At 33.5% G+C, this 21,307-nt stretch overlaps 2 protein-coding genes across 3 annotated transcripts; both read left to right on the plus strand.

The window, feature by feature from the left end:
* The first annotated feature begins 4,891 nt into the window (after positions 1–4,891).
* LOC105123244 (uncharacterized) lies at positions 4,892–6,206 on the plus strand. The gene is made up of 2 exons (XM_011022760.1): positions 4,892–5,881; positions 6,081–6,206. The coding sequence occupies exons 1-2, from the start codon at positions 5,372–5,374 to the stop codon at positions 6,129–6,131; spliced, it is 561 nt and encodes a 186-aa protein (XP_011021062.1). The 5' UTR covers positions 4,892–5,371; the 3' UTR covers positions 6,132–6,206.
* Positions 6,207–17,956: 11,750 nt separating this feature from the next.
* LOC105123255 (phosphatidylinositol 4-kinase gamma 7-like) lies at positions 17,957–21,154 on the plus strand. Of its 2 annotated transcripts, none has more exons than XM_011022777.1 (2): positions 17,957–18,377; positions 18,600–21,154. In XM_011022777.1, the coding sequence occupies exon 2, from the start codon at positions 18,899–18,901 to the stop codon at positions 20,819–20,821; it is 1,923 nt and encodes a 640-aa protein (XP_011021079.1). In that variant the 5' UTR covers positions 17,957–18,377; positions 18,600–18,898; the 3' UTR covers positions 20,822–21,154. The 2 variants fall into 2 exon arrangements, with proteins under 2 accessions (XP_011021079.1, XP_011021071.1); XM_011022769.1 differs by having other exon boundaries at positions 17,957–18,288.
* Positions 21,155–21,307: the final 153 nt, after the last annotated feature.

Genomic DNA, 21,307 nt, shown 5'->3' on the forward strand with positions numbered 1-21,307 from the left:
AATTGTTGTTGTCTTAACCCCCTTTATATATATATATATTCAAAAATTAGTTACGATAGTTTTCTTCTCTTTATAATATTTACGATGCAAAGATATTGAAAAATTTTCTTTTCTTTTGGCTTTGCATAGTAAATTTATAAAGAAAAATAGAAAAAAACTTTGACAATAGTAAATTGACAAACGACCTTCATAGAGAGATGTATGTTGATATCGAGAAATTAAGTCATTTGAAAGGCGACCTACCTTGTTAGGGACAAAGTTTTTTGTTTCTGTAATGGTTTCATTGTTCCAGGTGACTCACTCGATGATAAAATACGAGGAAACTCGCAAGTGGTCAAATTATTCTATTTTTATCTTTTTTTCATCTTTTATCTTATTTTTTTATTTTTATTTTTCCTGTTTTTTATTTTTTTAATTAACGTGGATGTTCGGGTTAGCTTGCGTGCACCTCAACTAATTTCATAAGTCTTGAAGTTAACGATCATATAAGCCTTCAGTGGCTCTGAGTTTTGTGAGACTTGAATTTGTGATTTTTAAGGAGCAAATCTAGGGTTTAACAATTGAGTTACACCCTTGGAACTGATGAAAGACATAAAAAGTCAAATTGCTGATAGTGATTCCCAATCTTTGAAACCTTGAAACACTATTTGAGCCTTATAAATCATTTTCTTTCATAGCCAAAAACCACAGTCTACTTTATATGCCTATAGAAGTCATTTCTAATCAAGCAAGCAAGCAACTTGGAACTATAAATAATGCTTTCAAAATGTAAAAAATATTTTTTTCATAGTAGTCATTACATTATGAACAAACTACTCATTATTATTCATGCTGATAAAAAAATATTTAAAAATAGATAAAAGTTTTCTCAAACAAAACTACGAGTTTTTTTATTGAAAGTTTTCTCAAACAAAACTACGAGTTTGTTCTCTGAGCCCTCCATTTTGAAATCATAAAAGCAGAAGGTCACTTCACGATGTACCTTTACCATTGGCAATATCGTCAACACAAGAATAAATCATATCTTTCCTAGGAAGAAAGATATCCAAGGAGTTGTAAGATTTTAAAAGTAAATTTTTTTAAACTCACATCAAATTAATTTTTGTTTTTAAAATACAAGATCAAGATTTCAAGATTCATCCTAGATAAAGATTATTTCGCAAAAAAGAAGAAGAGAAGAGTTACTTAAAATCATCATTTGTCTAAAGCACTAATGGAGTACACTTTGAGATAACAACTCGTATAAGAGGAAAATATTGATCTCTTTGGGTAATTAAAAAAAAAAATGAACATTTCCTACACCAAGACAATGGGGCATTGTTTCTTATGCGCTTTCGAGCCCTCATCTTCTTTCGAATGCGTCTTCGAGCCCTCGACCATTTAAAATAGTACATTTCCTAACCTAACCTCCTTTCGAGTGTGCCTTCGAGCCCTCGACCATTTAAGGTAATTTGTTTCTTAACCATACTTTCTTCATGTGCATCTTAGAGCTTTTGATAATCTAAAGTAGTGTATTTCTCAATCCCACCTCCTTTAAGTACGTCTTCAAGCCCTTAACCATCCAAGATAGTGCATTTTCTAGCCCTACCTCCTTCTAAGCGGGCCATTAAACCTTTATTTCTTTTCAAGTGTGCTATCGACTATTTAAGGTAGTGCGTTTTCTAACTTTATCTCCTTTTGAGTGTGCCCTCGAGCCCTGACTTCCTTCGAGCTTTCATCTTTTGAATAGTGCGCCTTCGACTTCTATCATGTCATCCTTTTAAGAATTTTAATATTTTTTTACTAGGCAATTAACCCATTACAATGAGACTATTTTTGAAAAATCATTGTATTTTTCAACATCAGGTAGGCTGCCTAGAACAATTAGGCTACTTTTAAAAAATCCTAGTATTCAACCACCAAGTAGGGAACCCTTTACATGAGACCACTTTTGAAAAATCCTTGTAATTTTCAACATTGGGCATGCTACTTGGAACAATGAGGCAACTTTTAAAAAATCGTCATATTTTTCATATACATTATATAGGCCATCCATTATAATGAGACCACTCACTTTTAAAAAATCCTCATATTTTTCATCTACATTATATAGGTCATCCATTATAATGAAGCCATTTTTAAAAAATCTTTATATTTCTCAATACTGGGCGGGCCATCTGGAACAATAAGGCCACTTTTGAAAAATCCTTGTATTTTTCACTCACATTGGATAAATAACTTATTACAATAAGATCACTTTTAAAAAATCTTTATATTTTTCACACACATTGGGCAAGTAACCCATTATAGTAAGATCGTTTTGAAAAATCTTTGTATTTTTTCACAGGGAAGGTAATCCATTATAATGAAACCAGATTTAAAAAATCATTGTATTTTTTCATTGGGTAGATAACTCATTACAATAAGATCACTTTTAAAAAATTATCATATTTTTCAACATCAGGCAGGTCACCTAAAACAATTTGATCATTTGCGAGTTTCCTCGCATTTTACCGCTGGGCAAGTATCTCATGACCACTTTTGAAAAATCTTTATATTTTTTAACATCGAGCAGGTCGTCTGGAACAAATTGACCACTTGTGAGTTTCCTTTTATTTTATCACGGGCAGGTCACCGAGAATAATTTGGTCATTTGCACTTGCGAGATGCCTTGTATTTTATGATCGAGCCAGTCACCTATGACAATTTGATCACTTGCTAATTTCTTTATATTTTATCATCAAGCAAGTCGTCAGAAACAATTTGACGACTTGTGAGTTTACTCATATTTTATTATTAGGTTAGTCGTTTGGAACAATAAGACCTACTCTCTATTTCTTTGTTTTTTTTTTCGTTTTTTCCTTCCCCTGTATTATTCATCTTCTGATTGTTGTCCTTCTGCTCCTCCCCCTTCCAAACAAGTGAACATAAAGAAAAACAGAAAGCATGAACAAACAGGGAGAGGATGAACTGGAGGACATACAGACAGAGAGAGATCGAGAAATAAGGAGATATAAATTAAAAAGAGAAAGGAGGAGAGAGCAAAAGCCAGCATTGCCTTTGTCCCCGGAACACAGGAACAAAGAGAAAAAGAAAAAAAAAAAAAACAGAAACCGCACAGAAGAACATAGCATATAGAGCGAGACCTTATAAAAAGAGAGGAAAACAAACACAGGAAAATGTTACACCGAGAGAAAGCAAAAGAAAAGAAAGAACTAGAGGAAAAGTAAACAAAAGATGGAACAGCACGCCATCGTCTTCATCCTACTCACAGGTAGGTGTCTCCAGCTTTGTAAAAATAATTCACCAGCACTGTGCATTAGAAATTTAATTACATGGTGATTGTATCAAACGTGTGTGAATAATTCATACACTCTTGCAAGTAGAAACCGCCTGGTCATTTGCTTAAGCTGGGCTGGTTGTGTCTAGCATAGCTTAAAAAATTAAAAAAAATAAAAATATATGTTTTTATAAAAATTATGAATTTATTTTATTAGTTTTTTAACTGATATTAGAGTCAAAAATAAAAATATTAATTTAAATTTATTTTATTATATTGTATTTTATTTTATTTAACTACGTAAAAATAAAAAATATGTGTACGAGTAAAAATAATTTTTTTTTATTTATTGATATTAGAATTAAGAATAAAAAATACTTATTTAAATTTATTTTTATTTTTATAACAAAATAATATTTACTAACATTTGAGTTAGAAATTTTCGTAGTTGAATATTTACTGACACCGAGTCAGGAATATTATAAATAAATTATTATAGTATAAACTAATAAATATTTAGTAATTTAAAATAAAACTAATAAGTCAATCTGCCTCCAACAAAATGTTTAAAGAATAATAATATATTTTTTTTATATAATTAATATCATAATTTTTATTAAACAGGTTTACAGTGACTCACAACAGATTCTTAAATAAGATTATTTCCTACAAATAAAAACACACGCGCCCGAACATTTCGACAAATGGTCTGACAGAGAGAGAGGTGATTAAAATGATGATTATTAAGACACTTTTTATGTGAAATTGGCGTGTGAAAATTAACCCCTGGTAAACATGCATTGGATTCTCTCTCTCCCCCAGTTTTCCTTGCCTCCGAGTTTGGTGTCGCAAAAGACTGTGGAAGCAATGGGGGGCCGCGGAGTTCACATGACAAATAGGTAAGGATTCCACTAATACAGCCCGTGAAAAGCAGGTGAGCCCCACGTTCTTCACATGGCCATGGCCCCCTATTCATTACAAAGCTGCAGCCCATGGCCCATTAGGATCACTTGGGCCATCCCATTTAAACTAAGATCATCACTGACAATGGGTCTGCCATCGAGTGGCCTGCAAGCGAAGAATCGATGACAGAGTGGAGAAATATCAATGGACAGCATCCTCGCAACAAGGAAGATGGTTGGCAGTGGGTGAATTTTTACCATCGAATGAAAATTCTGTACATCAAGATACACTACAAAATATATATATAAAATCTTCAATGATTTTAGATGTTCCAAGACTTGCCTCCGTAATAGGAGTGGCGATTTTCTCTAGTAAGAATCGCCTCCGTAAAGGATTGGCGATTGCCTCCGTAACAGGAGTGGCAATCTTCAATGATGTTCTTCACCTTTTAACCTCTGTCGACTGTGATAGCATAGATTTTTAAAAGTGAAATATTTTCATACTGTGAAATGAATAACACATGTGGCCTGTCATAGCTTGGGACATGATAAAAGACAACATTATTCTTCTATCCTAGAAATCCCAAATTGCTTGAAACCACAAAAAAAAAAAAAAAAAAGATTCTCTATTCTGTCTCCAGTTTTTGCCTTCGACGATCAGGGTGGGGTGGGGGAAGAGTTCGAGGACAGGGCGAGGCTTGAAGACGACTGGTAGTGTATATAGTGCTAGACGAGCAGCCCAGATGCAACGATCACTTGGCAAAATGGCAATTAGGATCTGATTGCTGCGAAGAATAACTCAGAGAAAGTGAGTAGGAGAGGAGACCTGAAGGGTCACAGAACAGTAGCCAGATGGAAAATTGAAAGTGTCAACTCATGCGTGCAAAGAGCCCAAAAAGAAAAAAGAAAACCTCCTAAGTTGCTCGAGTCAAAGATTTCACTCATGAAAATGCTTACCTCAATCTCTCCGAACATTCCACGTATGGATAGAACTGATCCAAACCAGTAACGCCCGCGCATCATTCTCACCTCCACATCACGCTCTTGGCCTCGAAAATGGTTCCCGAAAACCGTCGCTCACCTCCACGTAACATCACCTTCCAAATGAACCCAAGAAAATCTGTAGAAATTCATAAAGGAAACCCGAGTATACTAATCGCCTGGAACAGAAAACCTATACTAAAACTAAATACAAAAGCAATCTCCCATAATGCCTCTCCAACGCCCCAATTTATTGAGACTATTGAACTGCTTCTCTGCTACTAGTACTCTGTTAATCTTACTACCCTTTCTTCTTCCATGTATTTTCTTTGGCTTCGTTTTCATTATATTTCTTTTCGTTTTAATTTTACCATTCTTCTGTAGTTTTATATCCTCTTGCCTCATCTTTAAGGTTGTATCTCTAGAAATGAAGTATATCCCATTTTTTGGGACGAAATTTGGAACCACTAGGTCCAGGACTGTTGGAGGAGACTCAAAGTATTATATGATTGCTGATCATGAAATGGTCGATGATCTGGGCCTCAAAGATAAGGAAGGTAGCTTTATGGTAGACGCTAGTTTGGAGCTTCCATCTTTCGATGAATCTGAAGAGGAGAAACACAAAAAACAAGAAGATGATCCAGAGGTGGATGGAAGAGAGAAGCTGTGCACGTATCAGGAGTACTCTTGGCAAATTCTGGTACCAAAATCTTGTACCAGAAAGGAAGAACACAAGACGGTATGCATTTATTAGTTAATTGAATTTTCAAATTTGAAGGTCAATAATAAAATCTCTTCGTAATTAAGGTGAAAATGGAACAAATAAGAAAAGATATATACACAGTAAACAACTAGTAAGAAATAATATGTTTTTTAAACTAGCTTGCGCTGTCAATTCATTTACTATATGTGCCCTTTTTTCATGTTCATTTTTGCAGTTTTTTGAACTCCTGTCCTTTTGGAGAAAGAAAGAGAAAGGAGAGATATAGAAGATATTTGGATTAAATTTGGTAAATCTCAGCTCTCAGGAATCGACAGAAGATATTTGGATTAAATTGGGTAAATCTCAGCTCTCAGGAATCGACAGCTCCCCCCGTTACTAATTTGACGATGTTGATGAATGACAGTGCAAGATTTCTCAAAATTGTAGACCTATTGGTGTCTTTGGACCCCTAACTTGCAGTAACAAGAAAAAGAAAACAGGGGAATTTTTAAACTGATACACAAGATTTGAATAGCAAAGACTAGTACCAAACCAGGATTTGATTTCAAGACATCATTTTCTCGGTTGATAAAGGGCATAATGTGAAATGATTATTTCTTCTCTCCAGAAGGCACTGCTTGCCATGGCAAAGTGTTGGATCGCATAGGATCAAGATAACTTTGAAGGGTGTCGGCAACATTCTGTGCTCTAGCTAAAGAAAGATGGAAGATGTTGGATGCCTGGCAGACAGCATAAAAAAGGAGTTGAGCTTTGAGTCTGAACGAGGCCATTTGTTTTGGTTTCTTTGCAATCAGGTCCCTTTTCTCAAAATATACAATGTTTTGCTACTTAAGGATTAACCTGTCCGACAATTAACAACTTCCTCAGCTTTATCTATGCGCTGGTTGGTATCGGGGATTTTGTGCCGTTGATTATTTGCTTTAATTAAACCAAGTCGGTAAATTTGTCAATCCCCATTAGACATATTCAAATGGAGTCCCTTCTCCCTTGTACATATACTTATATTGTTCATGTCAATTACCTCTTCAGCGATTCAGGTGTCGTTCTGTTGCCTGCAAATGTGGTCAGATTTGAGATAAGCAATCCGAATTAGGAATTTGAAACATGAACTACATACGATCTGAAAATGGAATTGATTTTATAGTTAACAGATAGCCATGCCTACTAGGAAAATATATACAGAAACCTCTTTCTTTCTTTTTTCAAGGAAAACAAAACCATGGTAGCAAGTACTAGAAAAAGAACCAATCGTAAACTGTGTCAACTGCCAAGTGCCTTGTGGGCAACTACCAGTGCGTGTTTTTTCTTCTGAATCTATAGGCTTCCTGATACCCTGTTCCTCTTTGGGTTGAACCTTTCTTAGCACTTGAAGCTTGGTTTCACAAGGGTTGGGCTGTCAGAAACTTGTGATCCCATAAGCAAACATGGTAAGCTAAATTAACCTCACTTTATGGGCGGAAGAGAAATGCTTTGCTGCAGCAACCATGTTTGTTTCCGGCCCGGCTGGCGATGCTGCTCTTGCATTCTCTGTATTCTTACTTGCACTAGATGCAGTACCGGTGCACGAGGCAAACAAGGTTTTGATCGACGAGTACCAACTCTTCGCCTTATCCTTGCCCATTTTTCTTATTTGAGTATATGGAGAGTGTTCAAGTCTCTGCACAGTGAAGGAACCTTTTGCTACAGAGATGTATTAACTCAAATTTCTTAATTATTAACACTTCTCCTCTGGTGGGCTCAGTCCTATGCACTTGTGTGTTTATATAAGCTCTAATTTCTTGCTGAATAAGGTAGATCGTAGCTGTTGGTTTCTGGGATCCTTCGCCTATAGGAAACTTTTGACCAAAAAGTGTTCATTCGAACATTAACTACGTTAAAACTAGAAGGAGAGGGAGATTTACTATAACCATCATTATAAAATATTATTCTTCTTCTTTTTTAATTAATATTTTTTAAAATTTTATCTTTTAATATTAATTTTATTTTTTATTAAATTATCATATTTTTATAACATGAATTATTAGTTGACATATTATTCTGATTTAATATAAATATAATTGATTCACATATTTTTTAATAATTTTTATAAATTTTATATACACCAAAAGAAAAGGGGTTTTATTGTACTCTTCATCAGATAGTTCTATTTATTGTAATAGTATTTCATTTTTTTTTGTTTTATTCTTTGACTTTTTTCAATCAATGTTTTTTTTATTTCTTTAATATTACTTTTGTTTTTTATTAAGTTATCACATTTTCATAACACAAATAATAGGTTAGTATGCTAATTCAATTTGACAGGTTAACTCAGTTGACTTGATTTTTTTTTAATTAACTTTTTTCCAACTTCATCCTTTAATATTTGATGAACTAAAAATTAGACTTCATGATTTATTTGATTTATTTTTTATTATGTTATTTCAGCCTCATGATTCAATAATAATATTTGACAGGTTAACCCGAGGTTATTCAGGGTTTTTTTTGTTTTTTAATTGATTTTTTTCAATGTCATCATTCAATATTAGGTTTTTTTAGTAATTAAGTTTCCTAATGTGAATTAATTTTTTTATGAGGATATATTGGTCTCACAATCAAGGTCCTAGATTTTGATATTTTAACCCTGGTTAAATCAAGTTATTTTTTATTTTTTTCTGAGAAATTATCTCGGTCTCACAATTTAAGTCACGAGTCCTTCAACATTAGATTTTCTTTATTGGGTTGCCTCATCTAATAACATGAGTCGCAGGTTGAGCGAGTTAACTTAATTAATCGAGTTTTTTTTCTTTGACTTTTTTATACAGTTTCATCATTTAATATTGTGTTTGATTGATAGTTAGATTTAATAATTTGTTTTGGTTTGTTTTCTATTAGGATATCTCAAGCTCATAACCTAATAATAGTGTTTAACTAGTTAACTTGAGTTGACTTAACTTATTTTTTGTGTCATTTTATTAATTAAAGTTCTAAGAAATTTCAACGTTTAAATTTAGGTCTGAAAAGGATTATTGAAAATTGACCTTTACAATTTATTTTAATTTAGTTTTTATGAGATTATCTCAATCTTGTGATCAAGGTTGTGAATTTCACAAGTTAATCCAGGTTAAAGTAGGCCATTTATTTTCTTTATATAAAGTTATTTCAGTTTGATCACTTAAGTCATGAGTTTTATGGATTAACTCAGGTTGTTTTTATCTTGTTTTTTTATTCTTATCTTTTAATATTGGGCTAACTGGGATTGTAATTTGTAATTATTTCAATTTACTTTTCAATGGACTATCTCGGTCTTATGACCCGAGTCATGAATTTGACAGGTTAACTCATGTTACCTTCTAGACCCTTTTTTAATTAATTTTTTTCATTTTATACTTTGATATTGTATTGATTAGGAATTAGGCTACATAATTTATGTTGATTTTCTTTCAATGAAGTTATTATAATCTCATAACCCAGGGTGACTTGGATTATTTTAATATATTATTATCTTAATATTAAAAAAATATATTATCTTGAATTATTAGGTCAAATTATGTTTTTATGAGTATACAAGTTGATTTTGAATCCGCAAAATTAATTAGGTTATATCAGATTAATTCTCACATAATTTAAAAACAAAAATATACTAAAAAAATCAAATATATCAATTTTTTATATGTTCAAAAAAAATTTAACCTGAACCATCACAATATAAAACAAGGGAATTATCTAGTAAATATATAAATGTGGAACAAAAACCTCTTCTCTTTTGAAAATAAGTTGGTGGTGGACCTTGCATGTAAGTTTGTATTTTAACTTGATTTGAATAGTTATTTTATTTATTAAACAATAAAGAAAATATTAATATTACCAAATCTATCTTCCAATATATATATCAAAATGAAAAAAATAAATACATAAAAAAATCAATTTTGTTTTGAGTCATGAAAACATTTTTACTAAGGTTTAAACACACAGTCTGTTTTACGATTAATCTAACTGGTTACTTTATCTGACCTGGTCCAAGATTTTCTACGGGTGTGTTTTCAGTCGATGCGTTGGCGTGAAGGTAAAGGCAAAGAATTCCCACATTGTTTTTTAACACGTGCTTCGACTAATAATAATTTTTTACATTTACAATGGATTGTTAAAATGTATTTTAAAGTGAACGAACTTGGATGTTTCCTAATAAACATGTTTGATTTTAATAATTTTTTATTGACCTATTTGAAAGATTTTGTAGAGTTATGGTATGGTCAAAATAAAATACAAAAAAAAAAAGGTAGCCTCAGGTCTTGTTGGAAAGGGCTATGATCGATCAATATGGGCTGTTGAAGTGGTGTTTGGTTGGAGATGATAACAATTTGGGCTGCTCGGGAGAAAGTGGGCTGGCTTGAATGGCCTTTTCTTGAATGGAGCTGAACCCTACTATCCAGTGGGATTTGGACAAACTGTTAGCAAATTCAGCCTTTGTGATATGCCTAGGCCCATCTGCAAATTTGAAAGCATCTTTGTTCATTTCAAACCCGTTTACTCGGCTACAATGCTTGCTAAAAGAGAAAGATAATTGGAGTAGCTGCAGCTCACAAACACAGGCATTCACGTTCGAAGCCCCTTCTTCAAGCAATTATCCATGGTTTTAGAAGACATTCATCATCCATTTTAGATGTTAGAAACTAAAAAGTAACAAATCCTAAGAAGAAATGGTAGTTTTCACGTTGGCTTCTTAAGTTGCTCTTTTGCAACTTAATATTTTTTTTAGATCATTAAAGACTAATAGAATTAATAGAAATAACTCGCGAAATATCTATAATATTTACAAAAATTATAGCTATACTATATATATCTACCATGTTCAAATGAAAAAATAATATATATATAATATTTGATATAATTAATTATGAATTAAAACCCGACTAACACCTCAAAGGTAGAGAACAAGAAGCGCAAGTGGAGCCAAAAAAATCCATGTGCGAGGGAGGTCTCGGCCCACAGGATGTGTAATTCCTACATAAACTGACACATTCTTATCTACCTATTCAGACCATTAAAAAGAAAAGTTCTCATTGTTTGATCCATACATCTAGACACGTGCAACCAATCCAAATCTGTTTCACGATGACGTGGGAAGATGCTATTGACTGGAGTTTGTGGCTTTTTTAAAAAAAAAATTATAATTTTGAGTATCTGGGTGCCTTGTATCTGGCCAAGCGATCCCTGCATTAGACTGTTGATGCTCCTCCCAATTTGCACTCTAAAGACAAGAATCAATTACACTTTGCATCTGCATGTTGTTCCGAGATTTTGTTAATAATTGCGTGTTTTTATCTTCCTCTTTTTTTCATAAAAGGGGTGATTACCTCGTTCTTTTCTAGCGCTTTTCCATTCCCAGTTCATCCACCCCGGTGCTCCTCTGAAACAAATTTTTTTAAATTTACAGATAAACTGGACTGCTAAATATCAAAACGCAAGTTCATGTAGATCACACGCACACAGATCATTAGATTTCCTTCTGAATGATGTGTATTTTATCCATCCAAAACAAGGAAGATATTTTTGATCTGATTAACAGTTACCCTAACCTCAAGTAATTCAACATGCATGACATGCATGTCTTCGAATATTCAAGTTCGTGATATAGATTTTTTTTAACGCTAGAGAATTTTTTTATTTCATCTTGTAGATGGTAATTAAAGCTAAATTTGATAATTATTTTAATAATATATTTTTTATGGCAGTCTAGTATATTTAATGAATATTTTTTAAAATGCTAGTTCATACTTTAAGGATTCCAAATTAAAAAAAAAACAAATATTCTTGACCACTCAACTTGTCTCTCCGGGTTTCATGACATAAATCACTGAACTATACACGAACAAGAGATAATTTGAGGTCAACAAGCCGGAATCATGTGCGCCATAAAATCTTCCTCTCGATCTCTCCACAAAATCACTGAACATCCACAAGGGTGTCGTACTGTTTAAATAAACAAATAATTACATAGGGCATTCAACAAGTAACAGGCCGTTACATCCAAAGCGGCCTTTTATGGCGCCAAGGACGTGCAGGGCGGTCGAGATATAAAAGATCCTCAGAGATGAGTCAATTAGTTTGATAAAAGATAAAGAGTGCAATCAATTGTCGCCCATATATATATATATATATATATATATATATTTGGCTCTCCCAACCTTCAACCTTCAATTGTTAGCTTCGTTAATTTCTATGATTTTTTTTTCCTGATGATCATAAAATGCATATCCTATTTTAACTTGATTTCTTTAAAAATATAGTTTTTAAAATATTGATTTCAAAGTTCCAACTAAAAACAGAAGAATAGGCCAGTCGACTGTATCCCATGCACAATGCACGTAACGGCGAGTTAAACTCATGACCGGGCCAGTCGGCATTATCTTGCGACGTATCCCCTGTCTGGATTTCTGGCAGCTAGCTAGCCATATACATACTAAAATCCTGGTGCTACGTGCCTGGGTTTTGTTTAAACAAATTGAAAACAGTGTGACTTATTTTATGTGAGAATTCTTGGATCTTTCGGCCGATTACATTACGTGCACGAGATCCGAATCAGCTGTTGTGATCACCAATGTATGTGATCACCAGTTACTCGTTATCGCCGAAAGGAGCCCATAAATAATTATAATGCTGTGGTTCTCAACTGTTTGATTTGGTCCCCCCTTCCATATTTATATTTCTAGGAACTCTATACTTCTTTCCCGTCACATAGTTTTGCTATTTTAATATTTTGAAAAACGTTACACAACTACTGTACATCATTAAAAATTAAGAACATCTATCATAAATATATTCATGATATACCCTAAAATAATTATTTTTAATTTAGTTTATTTTTTATTAAAAAAATAACCAAAATTATTTTTTTACAGAAACTTCAACCGAACTAAAACTAGTTTAAATTGATTGATTTCGGTTATTATAAAAAAACATTTCAAATTAATATAATTTGATTTTTTTTAATTTGGTTTGATTTTTTAATTATAATTTTTAGTTTTTTTAATTGAATCAGTTTTTCTGCACACCCCTATCCTTAATTATAACCCTTTCAAATCATTTCAATCCAACCACTCTTTCATCTATCTTCAAGTTAAAGTTAATAATGGAAAATTCCTTGAAAACAAATAAAAAATCAAATGGAATCAACATTTCTGGGCGGTGATCAAGTTCGGTTGCTAGGGTTAGACCAGAGACAAGGATGATCGTGATTAAAGATCAAGAAACGGACACTAAACAAACAAGACACTATCAAGCCTTAATGGTATTATTTTATTCACCACGATGCACAAATTACCTGACCTACGACAAAGTTAAAGTCAATAGATTAGCACTTACAATAAAATAAATCATATGAAAGATAAGTGAACTAGTTTAAATGCCATGTATAAAATATATTTTAAAGAAATAACAATGAGCATTCACCAGACGAGTTCCATGTATTTATATTCTACTCGTTACTTATCAAGTAAAAAAAATTAAATATTTATAATTTATTCATTGCATGTTGAGTATACTTATTATTCCACTATTATTTATCACTTAAAAAACTATGTGCGCGTACAGGGTTGGATGAGACAAGTTGTCCGAGCCACTTGTCACTTGCCACTTGCCACACGTGGTGGTGATGATAATCCACGTGGGCTCCTCCTCTGGGTACGTGCATGCCTGGGATACACGGGGGATACATCAGTGATAATGCGATGATAGTGGCTTTGTTAAAAAAAATCCACGTTCCCCGTCAGTAGGATTGAAAAGTCTCGTTCTGGAGTGTTCCTATTGGATATTTTTTAAAAAGAAATATAAATAAAAAAATAAAGATATTTTTTTATTTTTTACATGACATTGAGTTTTATTTTTAAATAAACCTATAAAATAACTAAATAAAATAATATCATAAATTGTTTCCTAATTAAAATTAATGAATCCATTCATTTTTTTAATCTTTCTTTAGATCCATTTTATGTAGATAAATCAATGATTTAATTAATTCTTCGTTGATATAAATGGTTGGAATGAACAGGCTCACGCTCTGGTGAAATTAAAGCTTTAACCGCACTAGTTTCCTGAATACTCCGAGACGGATTCTCAATCCTTACTTTTTTTTTTTTTTATTTACGAGGATGTCCAGTCCAGCTTGCGCGCATCACAGTCCAGCTTGCGCGCACCACGACTAATCATCACGACCCATTGAATACCCTGCAAACCCAGTAGGCATGTAAGGCACCACGGGAGTAACAAGCGTGCACACCAGAGCTCGAACCCAGATACAATGAAAAGAAACAAGCCCCTTCCACCACTAGACTAAATCCTGATTTGCATCCTTACTTTTCTTACCCTACTGGTATCTCAGCGAATCCCTGATTTAACTAAAAAGGGGCAAAAAAAAACCATTTCTTTTTCAAAGCTATTGCCAAACAAAGTCGGAATCGAACGTTTGGGAATGCGGCAATATAATTTCATCATATAATTTTTATTCATGAAAGCAGCAGGCAATTTCATCATTCTTCTGTTACCAGTTTATTATTACTGTTTTTCAAGTTGGCACTGGCAATGTTTATTCCCTGCTTATTCGTGGAGCTTCAAAAAAGAGCCCTCGATTATTATTATTATTTTATAAAAAAATAATTGTATGAATAGACTCAACAAACAAGATATAATAAAATACTATAATGTTTTAACTATTTATTTTTGAAGGGTATGGTTAAACTAGTAAGATTTAAAATCTATTTTTTATAAATTATTAATTTAAGTTTTATAAATTTTAGAATTACTAAAATTTTATATAATCATTAATTTTAATAGTTATAAAATTAATTAACATATATATAAAATAGCTCAACAATCACTTAATAGAAAATAAATACACACTGTTTTTTACACAATCACGCAGTCACAGAGATCCTGCCAGATCCATGCCTGATAGCTGAGGGCACCTCTGCTTGGATTCACGATATCCCATTACAAGATTAAACAAAGTCAAAGTCTTTGACGAAGTTATCATCGTACAGTGACTCGAAGACACGTTACGATGTCTGATAGGGTTGGATTGGAAGGCTACAAATCTTGAGCAATAAAGATAGGGCAGGTGTGTCGGGGAGCCATCGAATTCATCGCGTTTTTCTGGGCAGGGCAAAATCGAGGAGGGCAGGCAGACTTGCTACCACCTCACAGCTTGAAAATGACATATGGCGTTTGAATCGTCGAATCATCTAGATACGGGCAGCAAGACCCCCTAGAAGATGTCATGACCGTTTGGATCCAACACCATTCCGGGAATTTGACCTAAGCTAAAGGGCCATTGCATCTTTTCCTTTTCCTTTTAGGCACGCCTGGCCACCGTATGGCTCTCTGCATTGTACCTCAAATGTGTAACATTCTAACGTTGGGTCCTCAGCATTAATGAAAAAAATGCCATGAATCAAAAAAATTTATTAATAGCTCGGGTGATTTTCTTCTGGGTTTATTTTTTAAAAGATAATAATTTAAGTCTTGTAAATGTTATGATTATTGAAAATTTATTAGTTTTAAAATTTATAAAATTAATCGAGATATATATAATAAATTAATTAGGATGTTTTGTTAATAAAAAAACAATTTATCTAGTTTTTCCTAAGTAATACATGTGGAGATAAATATTATAAATTTGACTGTATAATTTTGACAAAGTTGGCCATGGTTGATGTATGTTATTCTCTCCTCGTGATTCGTGGTTTTGATTTATTTTAATAATTCAATCAATTAGTCCATGATAAAAATTCAAACTAGTTTCGAAATTCAATCATTTATAACTGGGCAGTCAAATTTTGTTTTTCTACACGTTTACACTGTATTATTTTCACCTTAGCAAATATTTGACCAAGGATACCATGTTGATGCAAAACAAGACAAAACTAGTGAATTTTTATGTTGATTTGACCGTAAATGATATTCTCGGAAAACCCACCTGGCAGGTGTCTTTCAAGAATTCAAATATACAAAAGGTAACAAGTTTCCCTGTGCTACAATTGTAAAGGCACACGTCATGTGTGGTGGTGCCTGTATATAAATTTTACTCTGAGATGATGGGAAATGGAAAAGATAAAGGTCAGTTTTGATAAAAAGTAACTAGATTATTGGTACTGGTTACATGGCGGTGTGAATCTACTTTTCAATTAAAAAAATATTTAAATGATGTGAATATATTTTTTAATTACAAAATTAATTATGGATGTATAATATGATATCAAATTCACAAGAAATAGGTAATTAAATTCATGAGACTAATATATAACTTGACATAAAAATATTAAGCAAAGTTCTAGAATAATTTAATATTAAAAATTAAAATTAAAAAAAAATAGTTAAGTGAGAAAGTTAAAAATATATATATAAAAAAAACACATAACACCATATCATGGAAATATGTTTTTTGAGCGTGGCTGCAATAATCTAGTCATGCTCTTTAGTTAAAATTAAGATTGAGACTTGAATCAAGTTTGAGGTAATTCAATGTAAAGTAAGTATTTTATAATTTTTAATTTTTAATTAATCAGTTATTAAAAAATATACACAAAAAAAATAACTAGGAAAAATAATAAAAAAATAACTTGATTTGACATTTTAATTCCGTGATCCAGGTCATAAGATTGAAATATATTCATATAAACCAAATAAAAAAAATACAACGTTTCTATCCTTACAAATCTAACATTAAAGGTTAAAATTAACAAAAAAACCTAAACCCATTAGAATGATATATAACTTATTATAAAGAGAGAAAAAAAAAACAAAACATGGTTCTAAAAGACAATTCAATATTTGAAGATCAATTTTTTTAAAAGAAAATTCACAAAATAAACTGTTGAAAGTTTAAATTGAAACAAAAACAAAAAAAATAAAATAAAACATGTAACACTATTTTAATAAACGGTAACTTGTGAGTGTCTCTTCAGTGATTTAGTTATACTTTCTAGCTAAATTCATGATTTAAATAACAGGATTAGAATAATTTTATAGAAAATAAATTGAGAAAAATTATGAAATTTAATATTTAACTAGTCAAATGTTTAAAGATAAAACAAAAAAAAACAATTAGAAAAATAGTTAAAAACAATAATTAAAATAATTAAAACCAACCTATATTAATCTGTTAAATTCTTAATTTTGATTGTAAAATAATAATAAATTTATAGAAACCACACAAGGAAAAACTTACATGGCTAACAATTACAAAACCATTGACTAAAAAATAAATTTATGGCATTAACATATAGCCCATAAAAAAACATAAAAAATAAAAATAAAATAATTTTTTAAATACTGAACAATACAGTTGAAAAATAAACAAATAAATAAAATTAGATTATTTTATATTAATTTTTTTTTAAAAGAACTTAAAATACTATCTCAATAAATAATATTTTATAAACATGATTCCAGTAATTTAGTAACATTTTTCGGTGTCTTTTTAATTAATATTTAAGAGGACAATTAAATTACAAACTTTATCCATCAAGTTAAATCAATCAATAGTTTTGTACCGTGACTTGATACACCACAGCACCACCCCAAACCCAAGCATCAAAATCCAATCGAAACCCTCCAAGGCAAGGACACTACCGTCCATAAAAAAACCACTGCGCGTTAAACGACAAATGGCACCACTATAATTTCTCTCATAAAATAAATTAAAAATAATAATAAAAAACTGTGACCGTGAGCAGCGTGGATATTAGTAAAAAACTAAAAACTGTCTCCTCCTCCTCCCATGTGCTGACAAATAACTATTATTTTAAAAATATTTTTTTAAAAAATTAATTTTTTTCCTTTTAATTTAATATTTTTAAATTATTTTGATTTGATGATATAAAATTAATTTTTTAAAAATAAAATTGATTTTAATATATTTCTAAATAAAAATTATTTCAAAAAATTATCATAATTATACTTTCAAACAGCATTAAACAGTGACCAAGCCACTTCACCATCCAATCTCTTGTGTCCACGTCGCCATCCTAATCCAGGGGTTCATATCCAGGAAGCGAGGGGGCAAAGATTTGACCAGGGTTAGTTTTTAACCCACGTACATGGTTTAAGAACCTTCTTTGAAGCGCATAGAGAGAGGGAGAGGGAGAGGGAGAGCGAGAGAGATTTCCTTTTTCTATTTGTTTAATAATAAAAGGAAGGATGTTTGGTTTTTAGGGTTGGCCTTTAAAGGAGTGTAAGCAGTAGAGAAAAAGAAACTGAGTCGACTCGGGCGATTCTCTGTTCTTGTTAAACCTCTGTAATTTCTCTTGACTGATCGGTTTTTTTGACCCACCCACCACCCTTTGAAGCTAGCTAGCTACCCCACTCGCTCTTGAAATTAAATCAAACGGCTCTGATTCTGTCCCAAAGATTCTTCGTGGGGTGCTGGTTACTTCAGATCTTGCAATCTGGTGAGTGCTTAATGTCGGTTTGGTTCTCAATTGGGATCTAACGTTGCTGTTTCATCCTTAGTTTCTTTTCTGTTCCTCTTGTTTTTAAGGTCAGTTTTGATATTTTGTTACTTTTCTTAATTGTAAATGTTAGGAGAAAAGATAAATAGATTTTTGTATTAAGGTAATCTTTATTATTATTTTTTCATAAAATATAACTAGATCCATTAATCTTAGTGAAATTAAGTGACTTTTTTGCTATTTGATCTGTGATTTAATAGTTTTAAAGAGTTTGTTTTATTGATGGCCTCTTGTTTCTGCTTGTTTTTCAGATTACTGGGGGTTTTCAATAGGAATGGCTTCCTTAATGTAGTTGCATTGAGGGGGACTCTTTTTTTATTGGTCTTGGTTCTTTTTTAATTTTTTCATGACGGATTTTTGAGTGGTGAGGTGGAGTTTTGGTTTGGAGTTTGCGAATTGATGATTGAGAGTGAGCTAGTGTATTATTTGCTACCAAATCGATTGCGTTTGGCTTTGGAGTTTGGGGCTTTTCTAAGAGGGAAGAAGCTCTCTTCCTTCGTTGCCTCCGCTCTCACCAGCCACGTAGATTTTGAGGATTCTGTTCCTTTTCATGCCTCCTAAATTGGACAGCCCAGTTCAAACACAGATGGCACTGGCAGTCTTTAAGAGCCCACTTGGTGGGGAATACCACGGAAACCAAAGAATGGAAGGGAAACAACCTGCTGTGAGAAGACGGGTTTTTGTGCAAACTGAGACTGGTTGTGTTTTGGGGATGGACTTGGATCGCAGTGACAATGCTCATACAGTGAAAAGAAGGCTGCAGATTGCACTTAATGTTCCAACCGAAGAGAGTTCCTTGACTTTTGGGGATATGGTGCTGAAGAATGACCTTAGTGCTGTTCGTAATGATTCACCTCTTCTCTTAACACGAAACTTTCTTCATAGAAGCTCATCCACGCCCTGTCTTTCACCGACTGGAAGAGACACCCAACAGAGAGATCAGAGTAGTCCAATTGAGATATTGGGACACTCAAATAGCTTTGCTAAGGTGAGACAATCGGTCAAGGAAAGCATCAAGGCAATTAAGAATGGTGTCGATCCACTTCCAGTTCATAGCGGGCTTGGAGGTGCATACTACTTTAGAAACAGCAGAGGTCAGAGTGTTGCCATTGTGAAGCCAACTGATGAAGAACCTTTTGCGCCAAACAATCCAAAAGGTTTTGTTGGCAAAGCTCTTGGGCAACCAGGTCTGAAACGGTCTGTGCGTGTTGGGGAGACAGGGTTCAGGGAAGTGGCAGCATTCCTTCTTGATCATGATCACTTTGCTAATGTGCCCCCTACTGCACTTGTGAAGATCACTCACTCAGTCTTCAATGTCAATGATGGGGTGAAAGGCAATAAGCCACACAAGAAGAATCAGGTCAGCAAGATTGCATCTTTCCAGCAGTTCATTCCACATGATTTTGATGCCAGTGATCATGGGACTTCAAGTTTCCCAGTTACTGCTGTGCATCGAATCGGGATTTTAGACATTAGGATTCTTAACACAGACAGGCATGGTGGAAACCTTTTGGTGAGGAAGCTTGATGGTGTTGGGAGATTTGGGCAAGTAGAGCTGATTCCAATTGATCACGGGCTTTGCTTGCCAGAAACATTAGAGGATCCGTACTTCGAGTGGATTCATTGGCCTCAGGCTTCGATTCCGTTCTCAGATGACGAACTTGAGTATATTGAAAAACTTGATCCAGGCAAGGATTGTGATATGCTGCGGATGGAGCTCCCAACGATCAGAGATGCTTGTCTACGGGTCCTGGTTCTCTGCACAATTTTTCTCAAGGAAGCTGCCTCCTCTGGTCTCTGTCTTGCTGAAATTGGTGAGATGATGAGCAGGGAGTTCCGTGCTGGGGAGGAGGAACCCAGTGAGCTTGAGGTTGTGTGCATTGAGGCAAAGAGGTTAATAGCTGAGAGGGAGGTGTTTTCTCCCCGGGGTTATTTGGGAGATGATCAGGATTTCCAATTTGATTTAGACTGTGATGAAACACATTATGACTTTTCCCCAAAGCTAACAGCAGATGACTACCTGACTAGGTCACCATTCCAATTTGGAATTGGATCTGGGAGTGGTCGCTTCCTGCTTTCCAAATTGGAGGAAAGCATTGAGGAAGAGGAAAGTGAAGGGGAGGAAGAGCAGGAGGGTTTTACTGCCCTGCGCACTCCTGTAAAACTCCCTGCCATTTCAAAACTTTCCATGTCACTGAAGAGTAGTACCACGTTAGGTGACAAGAACCGGAAGTTCTCAGGAACAAAACCAGAAAATGGCTATCGTAGTAATAGATCATCTGGTCACAGGAGCGCTAACGAGCAGCTCCCTGCGAGTATGAGTTTTGTGGAGCTGGCAGATATGACCGAGGAGGAATGGACCCTGTTTATGGAAAAATTTCAGGAACTTCTGTACCCAGCATTTGCCAAACGCAAATCTGTTACCTTTGGTCAGAGGCAGAGACTGAGGCTTGGTACTTCATGCCAGTTTTGAGATATGTGATACCGGTATGAAGATAAAGAATAAGACTATGTTTGTGGGAGTGAACGGTTGTTAGCGTAGGTTCAGTTAATGGGTTGTATCTTGGATCAGCTGTAGGACGTACTGCTGTAAATATTCTTGGCATCAGGAGCTCATCAGCTAGCTGATGAGGAAATGGTCGTATTTCTTCTTTCACGTTTTTGTTTTCATTTTTTTCCCACCTTAACTCGAGGATTTGTTTGATAAATAATCTGTAGAATGAAAACCCTAAAGAATGTTATGTAAATAGTGACCGCTTGGCTTTCTTGATCTTGCTTTAAATCAATCCTTTATCCATTTCTTAAATCATTCGTTTCCCAGCTTGAATCTCGGTCGAACTAGTTGGAATTGGAATGGTTTGCATGGTCTGTCTTCAAAAATATACCGTATAGTTCTGAGAATGTTGCAGATAGATTACAAGTCTTTTTTCACATCAATGGAATGTTGCAGACAGATTAC

Source organism: Populus euphratica, unplaced genomic scaffold (genome assembly GCF_000495115.2).
Source record: "Populus euphratica unplaced genomic scaffold, PopEup_1.0 scaffold1.1, whole genome shotgun sequence".
Classification (NCBI taxonomy): domain Eukaryota; kingdom Viridiplantae; phylum Streptophyta; class Magnoliopsida; order Malpighiales; family Salicaceae; genus Populus; species Populus euphratica.

Coding starts and splice junctions, on each gene's coding strand:
- LOC105123244 (XM_011022760.1), top strand. CDS start 5,372: ATGCCTCTCCAACGCCCCAATTTATTGAGACTATTGAACTGCTTCTCT. Junction 5,882..6,080: donor GAAAGGAAGAACACAAGACG/GTATGCATTTAT, acceptor TCATTTTTGCAG/TTTTTTGAACTCCTGTCCTT.
- LOC105123255 (XM_011022777.1), top strand. CDS start 18,899: ATGCCTCCTAAATTGGACAGCCCAGTTCAAACACAGATGGCACTGGCA.